The sequence below is a fragment of the Borostomias antarcticus genome (assembly GCF_949987555.1).
Source record: "Borostomias antarcticus genome assembly, chromosome: 5".
Classification (NCBI taxonomy): Eukaryota; Metazoa; Chordata; class Actinopteri; order Stomiiformes; family Stomiidae; genus Borostomias; species Borostomias antarcticus.
Genome location: NC_140238.1, coordinates 17,719,968 through 17,738,090, shown reverse-complemented (window position 1 = coordinate 17,738,090; position 18,123 = coordinate 17,719,968). Strand labels below are relative to the sequence as shown.

The window sequence follows — 18,123 nt, the reverse complement described above, 5'->3', positions numbered from 1 at the left end:
CGTCTCGGAAAATGTCCGACGGCGGCGGGGTAGACGATAGCTCTGGCACCATGGAGGTGTCTGCAGCCGTGCAGACGGTTGCTGATACTTCTGTGTTGCAGAAGCATATTCGTAAACTTGTCCCTCTGCTCCTGGAAGATGGCGGCGAGGCTCCGGCCTCCTTGGAAACCGCCCTAGAGGAGAAGAGCTCTGTGGAGCAGATGAGGAAATTCCTCTCCGATCCCCAAATTCATACGATTCTGGTCGAGAGAAGCACCCTCAAAGGTCAGTGTCTGTCTTGAGTCAAATGCTAGCAAGCTAACTTAGCTAGTAGTGATAGTTAGCCTACTTAGCTAGCTAACGTTAGGCTATACTGATGAGTCCGCTAGCTCGCTAGCCTAATGAACTAATGGTGGGTTCGTTTATAACTGGGAGGTGGCAAATTGCGACTTGCTACTAGGAATGATTAAATAAAACACCGCATGAACTCGCACTTCCTCGTCGCAAATTCGGATATGTTTCTCAGCTCCCAGTGGCTCGAATGCACTAGATATAACTAGGTAACTGTGATATAATGGTATATAGATATAACTAGGTAACTGTGATATAATGGTATATAGCTCGAATGCACACAGGTCGGAGGTAGGTATTTTCCCACTTGCGACTTAACGTTAGCTAACTTGCCAGCTAACGTAGTCGTATATGGTACACAGTTGAGCACATACAATCAAACATTTACGTTCGATATGCTATCTTAGATAGCCTGTACTGGCCCACAGTGTTTGGATCATGTGCATATATACCATCAATGAGTCTGTTGTTACGCAGTTTCCTTCAGGCGTATTGAAAGAGCGTGACTATGTTAGCTATAGTGACTTGCCGAAACGACTACATTTTCTTTGCCAAATTGTTTGTTTACGTTGGTCTTGTCTTACATGAGAAACAGCACTGCAGCAGCTAGCTAGATATAGTCCTAAAACTGACAGCTAGCGTTAGATATGTCTAGAAACTGCGTAGCCGAGCATAGGAAATGTATTTTCTCAGTGCTGCAGTGCAGAGATTTGTCTGCTGATGTTGATCAGCTCAGCTGCAGCAGGAATGACATCATCTGGCTGGGATGGGCGGATGGAGTCATCTCCAGAATGTCCTGTCATGCTCTTCTAATGGGATAGGCTTGGTCTAGATCTATATTCTATTCTTGGCGCAAGCTAGACAGCAATTTTAACAGTGACTCAGATGGTTGAGTACTGTAATTGTGGTTAATAAGACATGATGTAGGGTAGTTAAATTATAGCTGTATGTCAGCTTTAATTGCCTGACTGTGCAGCAGCATCACATTTCCATCTCTCTCGTTCTCAGAGGATGTGGGCGATGAAGGAGAGGAAGAGAAGGAGTGCATCTCCTACAACATCAACATCGACATCCACTATGGCCTCAAGTCCAACAGGTAAAACGTTCAAGTCCAAAGGCCTCAATCATTCGCTTATTCACAAACCAACACAGTTATGTGTCTGCCATGTTGAGATGGCACAGTATATATAACCTTCTTGCATTTGCAATGGGGTATAATGTAATGTATTGCTTTATAAATGTTCTTAGCCGGAAGACAAACATACTCCAGGAGCTTGCTCGATCGCCTTGTTGAGAGGGGTCAGGGAAGAATTTTTACAGCTCACTTATCTGGCCCCCGGGTGATTACTGTTTTTTTGCTTCCCTCTGGAATATGTGGAGAGTGGGTCGTATGCCCACCTCCCTTGTTCTCTGTAAAGCGCATTGTGTTGCCTCTGGGTATGAAATGCGCTATACAAATAAAGCTTTGATTGAAAATAAAGGTTCTGCCTTCTAGGAAGTGTCTGATCCTAACATTGTGGTTAGGATCATGCAACATGCTCCCCGTCTGTTTACTTCTCAGCCTGGCCTTCATCAAGCGCACCGGAGTGATCGACGCTGACAAACCCATCTCCACCCAGGTGCGTGTGCTGACCCTGAGTGAAGACTCCCCCTACGAGACGCTTCACTCCTTCATCAGCAACGCAGTTGCTCCCTTCTTCAAGTCCTACATCCGTGAGTCCGGCAAGGCTGACAGGTACGACCAGCAGGGACGTCTGGAGCATTGAGCGATCGCTCTGACCCACCACAAAACTACTCCTGAACACTTGTCACTTGGCCAGTTAGTTTCTACCATTTCCCTCATGTCTCAAATACAGATATTGTAGAGTTACTGATCTTGTACCTCTATCCTGTCTCTCCAGGGATGGGGACAAGATGGCGCCGTCCGTGGAGAAGAAGATTGCCGAGCTGGAGATGGGTCTCCTGCACTTGCAGCAGAACATTGAGATCCCTGAGATAAGCCTGCTGATTCACCCCATCATCACTAACACCGCTAAGCAGAGTTACGAACACGGGGACAAGCCCAAGGTCACCGATTTCGGGGACAAGGTGGAGGACCCCACCTTCCTGAACCAGCTGCAGTCTGGGGTCAACCGATGGATCAGGGAGATCCAGAAGGTAAGGACCGATGTGAGTGAGTGAGTGAGTGAATGAATGAATGAATGAATGAATGAATGAATGAATGAGTGAGAATGAATGGTTGAGTGTGTCAGTCAATCATCAACATCATCTCCCCTCGTCGGCAGGTGACCAAGCTGGATCGAGACCCGGCCTCTGGCACAGCACTGCAGGAGATCAGCTTCTGGCTGAACCTGGAGCGCGCTCTGAACCGCATCCAGGAGAAGAGGGAGAGCCCTGAGGTGCTGCTCACCCTCGACATCCTCAAACACGGCAAACGCTTCCACGCCACCGTCAGCTTTGACACTGACACTGGTGAGTACAACATATACATACACACAGGCAGCTAGCACTAACATTGCATAGCTGCAGCAGCCACAGAAGCTAGCTTGCTACACTAGGTGTGGCTAGGTCAACTAGCTAGCTAGTTGCTAGCTACGTTTGTTAGCTAGCTAGCTTGCTCTTAGAAGCCATCTAGCTTTTGTACACAGTACAATCACAGTCATTCCGAATGAGGCTTTACATGGGAGACACTTTTAATCACATTTATTCGGGTCCATGTAAGGTTTGGGGCTGGAAAGGCTTCTGATTGGACAGGGACGTTTACCGGAGAAAAACACTGTAGTCCTCGTTCCGGATAGAAGCAAGATGGTTGACCACATTATTAGTGCCTTTTTCGGACTAATTTAGCTTCTGTTCGTGAAGCAGCAGTACGACCAAAACCTCATATCACTCATCTCGGGGGAAGTCTGGGGCCTGTCTCGTTCGCAGTTGTTTCGCCGGTCTAGAGCAGAAGCGCGATGATGCATCGCATGATCTTCCGGTCTGGACCGGAAGAAGAACAGTTGTTGTAATGTTTTTACTGTAGGCTGCACATGGTGAAGTTTCGAGTAGATAACATTCGCGATGGCATCACCAGGCATAACACCGACAAAAATTGTAAAAGAAGATGCGAGGAGAACTACCGGTTAAGGAAAAATAAAGCAAGCGGATGTTGGAGGCGGGCTCTACAGGCTCGAGCCGGAAGAAGGGGCGAGCTTAAGGCAGTGAAGTAAATAGACACCAGGCTCTTCTCTCCGAGGAGAGACTGGTGACGTGAGGCTAATCTCGGGGGCATCACTGTAGGCTACATCCCCCTGAGGTAAATACTCAGAGCAACACATTCTTTTCTTTCCATTTATTGTAGAAAATATAACTACAAAAGTGTAATTGCATCAAGGTCGTATGCTCACATTATACATAAAAATTAATCAACATTTTGACAAATTGATATAAGTTGCATAGAACAAGGCACAGATCCATCTTCTCGTGTGCTATGTACATAATCGCTCCAGAAGGGCAAGGAAACGAGTTTGCGCAGAAAGACCGGAATTAATTTTAATACGATTAAGCGTATACATGTACGAAAAATTCTTTCAATCGGATTGAGAATCTGACTACACCAGACCCTTACATCGGATTAGATTTTCAATCGCATTGGCCAATTTCATTCCGATTGAGGTGTTTACATGATCACTTTTAATAGGATTGGGCTTTCATTCCGAATGAAAAGGGAATTAAACTGTCTTATGTAAACGCAGCCAGCCTGGAACTGCAACCGTTATGAAATGCTACACTGACTTGAATAACTAACAGTGTGTTTCCCCCTACACACCCAGGCCTGAAGCAGGCCGTGGAGACCGTCAACGACTACAACCCCCTGATGAAGGACTTCCCCCTCAATGACCTGCTGTCTGCCACCGAGCTGGACAAGATCCGCCAGGCGCTGGTGGCCATCTTCACCCACCTGAGGAAGATCCGCAACACCAAGTACCCCATCCAGAGGGCGCTGCGGCTGGTGGAGGCCATCTCCAGAGACCTCAGCTCCCAGCTGCTCAAAGTGCTGGGCACCAGGAAGCTCATGCATGTGGCCTACGAGGAGTTTGAGAAGGTGTGTGCCATGGCGGCAGAAATTACATGCATGTATCTTAATGTCACTAACTTGCATGTCCTCTTTCCCCTGGCCTGCACATAGACGTTTGAGAAGGCAGGTTGATTGGATGGGTGCTGACACCAAGACGTTTACATATATTGTTGTCTTAATGTCATTAGGGCCCGAGCACTGGCGGTGCGAGGCCCTATTGAATTTCGAAGGATTATTATTAGGGCCCGAGCACTGGCTGTGCGAGGCCCTATTGAAACTCGAAGGATTATTAGGGCCCGAGCACTGGCGGTGCGAGGCCCTATTGAAACTCGAAGGATTATTATTCTCCTTCTCCTTCTCCTTCTCCTTCTTCTCCTTTACTCCAAACAAATGCCTTTTAGGCGGCCTGAACATCGATGAAAACGGATGAAACTTTGCAGATACGTCAGTCCCGGTGAAAAATTTGATAATTCATGGGTGACGGAAATGGGCGTGGCAAAACGGCTCAAGAGCGCCCCCTGGAAAGTTTCAAATGGCGAGCCCCACCTTTCAGTTTGATGTAGGCGAACGAAATTCGGAGGGCATATGTATTTCATCGAGCCACACTTAAATGTCTCTTGGAGCTATACCCAACATGCAACAGGAAGTCCGCCATTTTGCTCTTAATGTGCCATTTTGTCCTTGTTTTGACCATTTCCATGCCTCGTACTTCGACGAACTCCTCCTACAGATTTCATCCGATCAACTTCATATCGGGTCAGCTTCATCTTAAGACCTTTGTGATCAAAAGTTATCAAAAAAATTGAGTTTTCACCAAACACCCTTGCCGTGGCGCCCCGCCAAAGTTTGACATTTCGCCATAAAACACGAAGTCCTCATAACTCCTCCATACATTATCCAATTTGTCCGATATATCTCACGCTTCATGACGGTTCTGTCCTGAACACATCTATGTGTCAGTATTGCATCATACTTATAGCGCCACCTATTGGTGAAACAGGAAGTCCTCATAACTCCTCCATACATTATCCGATTTGTCCGATATATCTCACGCTTCATGACGGTTCTGTCCTGAACACATCTATGTGTCAGTATTGCGTCATACTTATAGCGCCACCTATTGGTGAAACAGGAAGTCCTCATAACTCCTGCATACATCATCCGATTTGCACCAAATTGCTGACACTTCATGAAGGTCACCTTCTGAACACATCTATGCGTCGGTATTGAGTTACACTTACAGCGCCACCTACTGGTGAAACAGGAAGTACTCATAACTCCTACATACATTATCCGATTTACTCCAAATTGCTCATGCTTGATGAAGGTCGCATCTTGAACACATCTGTAGGTCAGTATTGCGTCATACCTACAGCGCCACCTACTGCTTACAGGAAGTCCTCATAACTCCTACATACTTTGTCCGATTTACACAACATTTCTCACGCTTCATCAAGGTACTGTCCTGAACACATCTATGCGTCGGTATTGAGTCACGCTTAGAGCGCCACCTACTGGTGACAGGAAGTTTCTGTCAGTACTGGACACCGAAATAGCACACCCTTTAACGGCGCCACACCCCGACCCGCGTGGGGTGCGAGGGCCCGCTCACTGCTGCTCGCAGCACTAGTTAGGGCCCGAGCACTGGCGGTGCGAGGCCCTATTGAATTTCGAAGGATTATTATTATTATTATTATTCTACCTTCTCCTTCTCCTTCTTCCAAACCAAATGCATTTTTGGCGGCCTAAACATCGATGAAAACGGATGAAACTTTGCAGATACGTCAGTCCCTGTGAAAAATTTGATAATTCATGGGTGACGGAAATGGGCGTGGCAAAACGTCTCAAGAGCGCCCCCTGGAAAATTTAAAATGGCGAGCCCCACCTTTCAGTTTGATGTAGGGGAACGAAATTCGGAGGGCACATGTATTTCATCGAGACACACTAAAATGTCTCTTGGAGCTATACCCAACATGCAACAGGAAGTCCGCCATTTTGCTCTTAATGTGCCATTTTGTCCTTGTTTTGACCATTTCCATGCCTCGTACTTCGACGAACTCCTCCTACAGATTTCATCCGATCAACTTCATATCGGGTCAGCTTCATCTTAAGACCTTTGTGATCAAAAGTTATCAAAAAAATTGAGTTTTCACCAAACACCCTTGCCGTGGCACCCCGCCAAAGTTTGACATTTCGCCATAAAACACGAAGTCCTCATAACTCCTCCATACATTATCCAATTTGTCCGATATATCTCACGCTTCATGACGGTTCTGTCCTGAACACATCTATGTGTCAGTATTGCGTCATACTTATAGCGCCACCTATTGGTGAAACAGGAAGTCCTCATAACTCCTCCATACATTATCCAATTTGTCCGATATATCTCACGCTTCATGACGGTTCTGTCCTGAACACATCTATGTTTCAGTATTGCGTCATACTTATAGCGCCACCTATTGGTGAAACAGGAAGTCCTCATAACTCCTCCATACATTATCCAATTTGTCCGATATAGCTCACGCTTCATGACGGTTCTGTCCTGAACACATCTATGTGTCAGTATTGCGTCATACGAATAGCGCCACCTATTGGTAAAACAGGAAGTCCTCATAACTCCTGCATACATCATCCGATTTGCACCAAATTGCTGACGCTTCATGAAGGTGGCCTTCTGAACCCATCTATGTGTCGGTATTGAGTCACACTTACAGCGCCACCTACTGGTGAAACAGGAAGTCCTCATAACTCCTACATACGTTATCCGATTTACTCAACATTTCTCACGCTTCATCAAGGTACCGTCCTGAACACATCTATGCTTCGGTATTGAGTCACGCCTAGAGCGCCACCTACTGGTGACAGGAAGTTTCTCTCAGTACTGCACACCGAAATAGCACAGCCTTTAACGGCGCAGCACCCCGACACGCATGGGGTGCGAGGGCCCGCTCACTGCTGCTCGCAGCCCTAGTTAGGGCCCGAGCACTGGCGGTGCGAGGCCCTATTGAAACTCGAAGGATTATTATTCTCCTTCTCCTTCTCCTTCTCCTTCTTCTCCTTTACTCCAAACAAATGCCTTTTAGGCGGCCTGAACATCGATGAAAACGGATGAAACTTTGCAGATACGTCAGTCCCGGTGAAAATTTTGATAATTCATGGGTGACGGAAATGGGCGTGGCAAAACGGCTCAAGAGCGCCCCCTGGAAAGTTTAAAATGGCGAGCCCCACCTTTCAGTTTGATGTAGGCGAACGAAATTCGGAGGGCATATGTATTTCATCGAGCCACACTTAAATGTCTCTTGGAGCTATACCCAACATGCAACAGGAAGTCCGCCATTTTGCTCTTAATGTGCCATTTTGTCCTTGTTTTGACCATTTCCATGCCTCGTACTTCGACGAACTCCTCCTACAGATTTCATCCGATCAACTTCATATCGGGTCAGCTTCATCTTAAGACCTTTGTGATCAAAAGTTATCAAAAAAATTGAGTTTTCACCAAACACCCTTGCCGTGGCGCCCCGCCAAAGTTTGACATTTCGCCATAAAACACGAAGTCCTCATAACTCCTCCATACATTATTCAATTTGTCCGATATATGTCACGCTTCATGACGGTTCTGTCCTGAACACATCTATGTGTCAGTATTGCGTCATACTTATAGCGCCACCTATTGGTGAAACAGTACGTCCTCATAACTCCTCCATACATTATCCGATTTGTCCGATATGTCTCACGCTTCATGACGGTTCTGTCCTGAACACATCTATGTGTCAGTATTGCGTCATACTTATAGCGCCACCTATTGGTGAAACAGGAAGTCCTCATAACTCCTCCATACATTATCCAATTTGTCCGATATATCTCACGCTTCATGACGGTTCTGTCCTGAACACATCTATGTGTCAGTATTGCGTCATACTTATAGCGCCACCTATTGGTGAAACAGGAAGTCCTCATAACTCCTCCATACATTATCCAATTTGTCCGATATATCTCACGCTTCATGACGGTTCTGTCCTGAACACATCTATGTGTCAGTATTGCGTCATACTTATAGCGCCACCTATTGGTGAAACAGGAAGTCCTCATAACTCCTCCATACATTATCCAATTTGTCCGATATATCTCACGCTTCATGACGGTTCTGTCCTGAACACATCTATGTGTCAGTATTGCGTCATACTTATAGCGCCACCTATTGGTGAAACAGGAAGTCCTCATAACTCCTCCATACATTATCCGATTTGTCCGATATATCTCACGCTTCATGACGGTTCTGTCCTGAACACATCTATGTGTCAGTATTGCGTCATACTTATAGCGCCACCTATTGGTGAAACAGGAAGTCCCCATAACTCCTCCATACATTATCCGATTTGTCCGATATATCTCACGCTTCATGACGGTTCTGTCCTGAACACATCTATGTGTCAGTATTGCGTCATACTTATAGCGCCACCTATTGGTGAAACAGGAAGTCCCCATAACTCCTCCATACATTATCCGATTTGTCCGATATATCTCACGCTTCATGACGGTTCTGTCCTGAACACATCTATGTGTCAGTATTGCGTCATACTTATAGCGCCACCTATTGGTGAAACAGGAAGTCCTCATAACTCCTCCATACATTATCCAATTTGTCCGATATATCTCACGCTTCATGACGGTTCTGTCCTGAACACATCTATGTGTCAGTATTGCGTCATACTTATAGCGCCACCTATTGGTGAAAAAGGAAGTCCTCATAACTCCTCCATACATTATCCAATTTGTCCGATATAGCTCACGCTTCATGACGGTTCTGTCCTGAAAACATCTATGTGTCAGTATTGCGTCATACGTATAGCGCCACCTATTGGTGAAACAGGAAGTCCTCATAACTCCTCCATACATTATCCAATTTGTCCGATATATCTCACGCTTCATGACGGTTCTGTCCTGAACACATCTATGTGTCAGTATTACGTCATACTTATAGCGCCACCTATTGGTGAAACAGGAAGTACTCATAACTCCTCCATACATTATCCAATTTGTCCGATATATCTCACGCTTCATGACGGTTCTGTCCTGAACACATCTATGTGTCAGTATTGCGTCATACTTATAGCGCCACCTATTGGTGAAACAGGAAGTCCTCATAACTCCTCCATACATTATCCAATTTGTCCGATATATCTCACGCTTCATGACGGTTCTGTCCTGAACACATCTATGTGTCAGTATTGCGTCATACTTATAGCGCCACCTATTGGTGAAACAGGAAGTCCTCATAACTCCTCCATACATTATCCGATTTGTCCGATATATCTCACGCTTCATGACGGTTCTGTCCTGAACACATCTATGTGTCAGTATTGCGTCATACTTATAGCGCCACCTATTGGTGAAACAGGAAGTCCCCATAACTCCTCCATACATTATCCGATTTGTCCGATATATCTCACGCTTCATGACGGTTCTGTCCTGAACACATCTATGTGTCAGTATTGCGTCATACTTATAGCGCCACCTATTGGTGAAACAGGAAGTCCCCATAACTCCTCCATACATTATCCGATTTGTCCGATATATCTCACGCTTCATGACGGTTCTGTCCTGAACACATCTATGTGTCAGTATTGCGTCATACTTATAGCGCCACCTATTGGTGAAACAGGAAGTCCTCATAACTCCTCCATACATTATCCAATTTGTCCGATATATCTCACGCTTCATGACGGTTCTGTCCTGAACACATCTATGTGTCAGTATTGCGTCATACTTATAGCGCCACCTATTGGTGAAACAGGAAGTCCCCATAACTCCTCCATACATTATCCGATTTGTCCGATATATCTCACGCTTCATGACGGTTCTGTCCTGAACACATCTATGTGTCAGTATTGCGTCATACTTATAGCGCCACCTATTGGTGAAACAGGAAGTCCTCATAACTCCTACATACATTATCCAATTTGTCCGATATATCTCACGCTTCATGACGGTTCTGTCCTGAACACATCTATGTGTCAGTATTGCGTCATACTTATAGCGCCACCTATTGGTGAAACAGTACGTCCTCATAACTCCTCCATACATTATCCGATTTGTCCGATATGTCTCACGCTTCATGACGGTTCTGTCCTGAACACATCTATGTGTCAGTATTGCGTCATACTTATAGCGCCACCTATTGGTGAAACAGGAAGTCCTCATAACTCCTGCATACATCATCCGATTTGCACCAAATTGCTGACGCTTCATGAAGGTCACCTTCTGAACAGATCTATGCATCGATATTGAGTCACACTTACAGGGCCACCTACTGGTGAAACAAGAAGTACTCATAACTCCTACATACGTTATCTGATTTACAACAAATTGCTCAGGGTTGATGAAGGTCACGTCCTGAACACATCTGTAGGTCAGTATTGAGTCCTACTTATAGCGCCGCCTACAGGTCAAGCAGGAAGTCATCATAACTCCTACATACATTGTCCAATTTGCTCAACATTTCTCACGCTTCATCAAGGTACTGTCCTGAACACATCTATGCATCGGTATTGAGTCACGCTTAGAGCGCCACCTACTGGTGACAGGAAGTTTCTCTCGGTACTGGACACCGAAATAGCACAGCCTTTAACGGCGCCACACCCCGACTCGCATGGGGTGCGAGGGCCCGCTCAATGCTGCTCGCAGCCCTAGTTATTATTATTCTCCTTCTTCTTCCAAAACAAATGCCTTTTTGGCGGCCTAAACATCGATGAAAACGGATGAAACTTTGCAGATACGTCAGTCCCGGTGAAAAATTTGATAATTCATGGGTGACGGAAATGGGCGTGGCAAAACGGCTCAAGAGCGCCCCCTGGAAAGTTTAAAATGGCGAGCCCCACCTTTCAGTTTGATGTAGGCGAACGAAATTCGGTGGGCATATGTATTTCATCGAGCCACACTTAAATGTCTCTTGGAGCTATACCCAACATGCAACAGGAAGTCCGCCATTTTGCTCTTAATGTGCCATTTTGTCCTTGTTTTGACCATTTCCATGCCTCGTACTTCGACGAACTCCTCCTACAGATTTCATCCGATCAACTTCATATCGGGTCAGCTTCATCTTAAGACCTTTGTGATCAAAAGTTATCAAAAAAATTGAGTTTTCACCAAACACCCTTGCCGTGGCGCCCCGCCAAAGTTTAACATTTCGCCATAAAACACGAAGTCCTCATAACTCCTACATACATTATCCAATTGTCCGATATATCTCACGCTTCATGACGGTTCTGTCCTGAACACATCTATGTGTCAGTATTGCGTCATACTTATAGCGCCACCTATTGGTGAAACAGGAAGTCCTCATAACTCCTACATACATTATCCAATTTGTCCGATATATCTCACGCTTCATGACGGTTCTGTCCTGAACACATCTATGTTTCAGTATTGCGTCATACTTATAGCGCCACCTATTGGTGAAACAGGAAGTCCTCATAACTCCTCCATACATTATCCAATTTGTCCGATATATCTCACGCTTCATGACGGTTCTGTCCTGAACACATCTATGTGTCAGTATTGCGTCATACTTATAGCGCCACCTATTGGTGAAACAGGAAGTCCTCATAACTCCTACATACATTATCCAATTTGTCCGATATATCTCACGCTTCATGACGGTTCTGTCCTGAACACATCTATGTGTCAGTATTGCGTCATACTTATAGCGCCACCTATTGGTGAAACAGGAAGTCCTCATAACTCCTCCATACATTATCCAATTTGTCCGATATATCTCACGCTTCATGACGGTTCTGTCCTGAACACATCTATGTGTCAGTATTGCGTCATACTTATAGCGCCACCTATTGGTGAAACAGGAAGTCCTCATAACTCCTCCATACATTATCCAATTTGTCCGATATATCTCACGCTTCATGACGGTTCTGTCCTGAACACATCTATGTGTCAGTATTGCATCATACTTATAGCGCCACCTATTGGTGAAACAGGAATTCCTCATAACTCCTGCATACATCATCCGATTTGCACCAAATTACTGACGCTTCATGAAGGTCACCTTCTGAACACATCTATGCATCGGTATTGAGTCACACTTACAGCGCCACCTACTGTTGAAACAGGAAGTACTCATAACTCCTACATATGTTATCCGATTTACTCAAAATTGCTCATGCTTGATGAAGGTCTCATCTTCAACACTTCTGTAAGTCAGTATTGCGTCATTCCTACAGCGCCGCCTGCTGGTGAAACAGGAAGTCCTCATAACTCCTACATATGTTATCCGATTTACACCACATTGCTCACGCTTGATGAAGGTCGCGTCCTGAACACATCTGTGGTTAGTATTGAGTCCTACTTATAGCGCCGCCTACAGGTCAAGCAGGAAGTCATCATAACTCCTACATACATTGTCCAATTTACTCAACATTTCTCACGCTTCATCAAGGTACCGTCCTGAACACATCTATGCATCGGTATTGAGTCACGCTTAGAGCGCCACCTACTGGTTAGAGGAAGCTTCTCTCAGTACTGGACACCGAAATAGCACAGCCTCTAACGGCGCCACACCCCGACACGCGTGGGGTGCGAGGGCCCGCTCAATGCTGCTCGCAGCCCTAGTTCTCCTTATTCTTCTCCCCAAACAAATGCCTTTTTGGCGGCCTAAACATCGATGAAAACGGATGAAACTTTGCAGATACGTCAGTCCCGGTGAAAAATTTGATAATTCATGGGTGCCGGAAATAGGCGTGGCAAAACGGCTCAAGAGCGCCCCCTGGAAAATTTAAAATGGCGAGCCCCACCTTTCAGTTTGATGTAGGCGAACGAAATTCAGAGGGCATATGTATTTCATCGAGCCACACTTAAATGTCTCTTGGAGCTATACCCAACATGCAACAGGAAGTCCGCCATTTTGCTCTTAATGTGCCATTTTGTCCTTGTTTTGACCATTTCCATGCCTCGTACTTCGACGAACTCCTCCTACAGATTTCATCCGATCAACTTCATATCGGGTCAGCTTCATCTTAGGACCTTTGTGATCAAAAGTTATCAAAAAAATTGAGTTTTCACCAAACACCCTTGCCGTGGCGCCCCGCCAAAGTTTGACATTTCGCCATAAAACACGGAAGTCCTCATAACTCCTCCATACATTATCTAATTTGTCCGATATATCTCACGCTTCATGACGGTTCTGTCCTGAACACATCTATGTGTCAGTATTGCGTCATACTTATTGCGCCACCTATTGGTGAAACAGGAAGTCCTCATAACTCCTACATACATTATCCAATTCGTCCGATATATCTCACGCTTCATGACGGTTCTGTCCTGAACACATCTATGTGTCAGTATTGCATCATACTTATAGCGCCACCTATTGGTGAAACAGGAAGTCCCCATAACTCCTCCATACATTATCGGATTTGTCCGATATATCTCACGCTTCATGACGGTTCTGTCCTGAACACATCTATGTGTCAGTTTTGCATCATACTTATAGCGCCACCTATTGGTGAAACAGGAAGTTCTCATAACTCCTACATACATTATCCAATTTGTCCGATATATCTCACGCTTCATGACGGTTCTGTCCTGAACACATCTATGTGTCAGTATTGCGTCATACTTATTGCGCCACCTATTGGTGAAACAGGAAGTCCTCATAACTCCTACATACATTATCCAATTCGTCCGATATATCTCACGCTTCATGACGGTTCTGTCCTGAACACATCTATGTGTCAGTATTGCATCATACTTATAGCGCCACCTATTGGTGAAACAGGAAGTCCCCATAACTCCTCCATACATTATCGGATTTGTCCGATATATCTCACGCTTCATGACGGTTCTGTCCTGAACACATCTATGTGTCAGTTTTGCATCATACTTATAGCGCCACCTATTGGTGAAACAGGAAGTTCTCATAACTCCTACATACATTATCCAATTCGTCCGATATATCTCACGCTTCATGACGGTTCTGTCCTGAACACATCTATGTGTCAGTATTGCATCATACTTATAGCGCCACCTATTGGTGAAACAGGAAGTCCTCATAACTCCTCCATACATTATCCAATTCGTCCGATATATCTCACGCTTCATGAAGGTTCTGTCCTGAACACATCTGTGTCAGTATTGCGTCATACTTATAGCGCCACCTATTGGTAAAACAGGAAGTCCTCATAACTCCTCCATACATTATCCGATTTGTCCGATATATCTCACGCTTCATGACGGTTCTGTCCTGAACACATCTATGTGTCAGTATTGCGTCATACTTATAGCGCCACCTATTGGTGAAACAGGAAGTCCTCATAACTCTTGCATACATTATCCGATTTGAACCAAATTGCTGACGCTTCGTGAAGGTCACCTTCTGAACACATCTATGCGTCGGTATTGAGTCACACTTACAGCGCCACCTACTGGTGAAACAGGAAGTACTCATAACTCCTATATATGTTATCCGATTTACTCCAAATTGCTCATGCTTGATGAAGGTCGCATCTTGAACACTTCTGTAAGTCAGTATTGCGGCATACCTACAGCGCCACCTGCTGGTGAAACAGGAAGTCCTCATAACTCCTCCATACATTATCCAATTTGTCCGATATAGCTCACGCTTCATGACGGTTCTGTCCTGAACACATCTATGTGTCAGTATTGCGTCATACGTATAGCGCCACCTATTGGTGAAACAGGAAGTCCTCATAACTCCTGCATACATCATCCGATTTGCACCAAATTGCTGACGCTTCATGAAGGTGGCCTTCTGAACCCATCTATGTGTCGGTATTGAGTCACACTTACAGCGCCACCTACTGGTGAAACAGGAAGTCCTCATAACTCCTACATACGTTATCCGATTTACTCAACATTTCTCACGCTTCATCAAGGTACCGTCCTGAACACATCTATGCTTCGGTATTGAGTCACGCCTAGAGCGCCACCTACTGGTGACAGGAAGTTTCTCTAAGTACTGCACACCGAAATAGCACAGCCTTTAACGGCGCAGCACCCCGACACGCGTGGGGTGCGAGGGCCCGCTCACTGCTGCTCGCAGCACTAGTTGAGTTTGATTCTGGTGACGTTCTGTTGCTTTCTGTAACCCCTCTGCTTTCCACACACACACTCACACTCACACACACGCATACATGCATACATGCATACATGCATACATACACACTCTCTCACACACACACACACACACACACACACACACACACACAGTCTTATTGGCTAGTTGTACCGTATTACTCAGCTCCTTTGCTGATATCCCTCTAGTCTCAAGGGATGTTTGCTATCATGTGATGTCCGTTCTCTCTCCCTCCCTCTCAGGTGATGGTGGCGTGCTTCGAGGTGTTCCAGACATGGGAGGACGAGTACGAGAAGCTGCAGGTGCTGCTGAGGGACATCGTCAAGAGGAAGCGGGAGGAGAACCTGAAGATGGTGTGGCGCCTCAACCCGGCCCACAGGAAGCTGCAGGCGCGCCTGGACCACATGAGGCGCTTCAGGAGGCAGCACGAGCAGCTGAGGGCCGTCATCGTACGAGTACTCCGACCCCAGGTCAGCAACGCACACACACACACACACACACACACACACACACACACACCTGATCTGGCCTTGTCTCACTGCAGAAACCGACACCTACCTGGTCCAACGTCCCTCTCTTCACTGTGTCGTGGCTACATGTCTGCATACCAAGCCATAGTCCTTTTTCTTATCTTTCTCCTCCCCCCCTCACCCTCCCTCTCTTCTCACCCTCCCTCTCTTCTCCCCCAGGTGTCTGCCGTGCCCCAGCACACCCCTGGGGAGCCCGTGGAGGCTCCGGACATGAAGGTGGTGGAGGTCCTGTTCGACGCGGCGGACGCAAACGCCATCGAGGAGGTGAACCTGGCCTACGAGAACGTGAAGGAGGTGGACGGCCTGGACGTGTCCAAGGAGGGCGTGGAGGCCTGGGAGGCGGCCATGAAGCGATACGACGAGCGCATCGACCGCGTGGAGACGCGCATCACCGCCCGCTTGCGCGACCAGCTGGGCACCGCCAAGAACGCCAACGAGATGTTCCGCATCTTCTCCCGCTTCAACGCGCTCTTCGTGCGCCCGCACATCCGCGGCGCCATCCGCGAGTACCAGACGCAGCTGATCCAGCGCGTCAAGGACGACATTGAGTCGCTGCACGACAAGTTCAAGGTGCAGTACCCGCAGAGCCAGTCCTGCAAGATGAGCCACGTCCGCGACCTGCCGCCTGTGTCCGGCTCCATCATCTGGGCCAAGCAGATTGACCGGCAGCTGACGGCCTACATGAAGAGGGTGGAGGACGTGCTGGGCAAGGGCTGGGAGAACCACGTGGAGGGCCTTAAGCTGAAGCAGGATGGCGACAGCTTCCGGGCCAAGCTCAACACCCAGGAGATCTTCGACGACTGGGCCCGCAAGGTGCAGCAGCGCAACCTGGGCGTGTCCGGGCGCATCTTCACCATCGAGAGCAGCCGGGCGCGCGGCCGCACGGGCACCATGCTCAAGCTGAAGGTCAACTTCCTGCCGGAGATCATCACGTTGTCGAAGGAGGTGCGCAACCTGAAGTGGCTGAGCTTCCGTGTGCCGCTCGCCATCGTCAACAAGGCCCACCAGGCCAACCAGCTCTACCCCTTCGCCATCTCCCTCATCGAGAGCGTGCGCACGTACGAGCGCACCTGCGAGAAGGTGGAGGAGCGCTCGTCCATCTCTTTGCTGGTGGCCGGGCTGAAGAAGGAAGTGCAGGCTCTGGTCACCGAGGGTATCGCGCTGGTCTGGGAGTCCTACAAGCTGGACCCCTACGTCCAGAGGCTGGCTGAGACGGTCTTCAACTTCCAGGAGAAGGTGGGTGGGCGCTCAGCCATACGAGGCTTAACCATCAAACAATCTTAAGTCTTCATTAAATAGTCCCTTTTATTAATGTTACTGCTCTTACTAGTCTTGTCCAACAACCATCAACGTTTCTGAAGTGTCTTATAGTCCTTTTTACAAAGATGTTATATAAACAATTAATCATATCAAAATATCTTAGGAACCCTAACCTAATGTCGTAAAGCTATTTGTCTTTTCAAATAGTTCCGAGTTGACCCCGGATGAAGTGATGTACATTTTGGAATACAGTGTGCATCATTGCCCAGAGGGCTCATGTTCTAGCATATTCTAAAAGCGGTTCCGTCTCTGCTTGTGTTCCGTCTGTCCCAGGTGGACGACCTCCTGCTGATCGAGGAGAAGATCGACCTGGAGGTGCGATCTCTGGAGACCTGCATGTACGAGCACAAGACCTTTTCTGAGATCCTGAACCGCGTCCAGAAGGCCGTGGACGACCTAAACCTGCACTCCTACTCCAACCTGCCCATCTGGGTCAACAAGCTGGACATCGAGGTCTGTGGACGGTCACACCGCCGTGAGCTGATAAGCCATGACGCATAAGCCCCACAAAAGTCATAGACATTGTGTCCTGCACATTTAAGTGTATTGGTGATTGACAGGTGTCTCTGTCCTATACTGTCCTCTAGATTGAGCGCATCCTGGGAGTGCGCCTGCAGGCGGGGCTGAGGGCGTGGACACAGGTGCTGCGCGGCCAGATGGAGGACAAGGCTGACGTCGACATGGACACAGAGGCTCCGCAAGTCAGTCACAAACCTGGAGGAGAACCAAAGATCAAGGTAGGTCTCCATGGGAGGCAGGGCTGTGCGGTAAGGCAGGAC

The 18,123-nt window shown here is 47.0% G+C and overlaps 1 protein-coding gene across 1 annotated transcript in view; it reads left to right on the top strand.

Moving 5' to 3' along the window:
• The window catches only part of dync1h1 (dynein, cytoplasmic 1, heavy chain 1), a 51,605-nt gene continuing 33,482 nt past the window's right edge, over window positions 1-18,123 (top strand). The window contains exons 1-10 of the mRNA XM_084438189.1: window positions 1-264; window positions 1,339-1,426; window positions 1,892-2,065; window positions 2,232-2,487; window positions 2,616-2,802; window positions 4,146-4,417; window positions 15,737-15,964; window positions 16,184-17,260; window positions 17,618-17,797; window positions 17,932-18,081. Coding sequence (XP_084294315.1) covers window positions 12-264; window positions 1,339-1,426; window positions 1,892-2,065; window positions 2,232-2,487; window positions 2,616-2,802; window positions 4,146-4,417; window positions 15,737-15,964; window positions 16,184-17,260; window positions 17,618-17,797; window positions 17,932-18,081 — 2,865 coding nt within the window. The 5' untranslated portion in view covers window positions 1-11. The remainder of the gene's footprint in view (window positions 265-1,338; window positions 1,427-1,891; window positions 2,066-2,231; window positions 2,488-2,615; window positions 2,803-4,145; window positions 4,418-15,736; window positions 15,965-16,183; window positions 17,261-17,617; window positions 17,798-17,931; window positions 18,082-18,123) is intronic.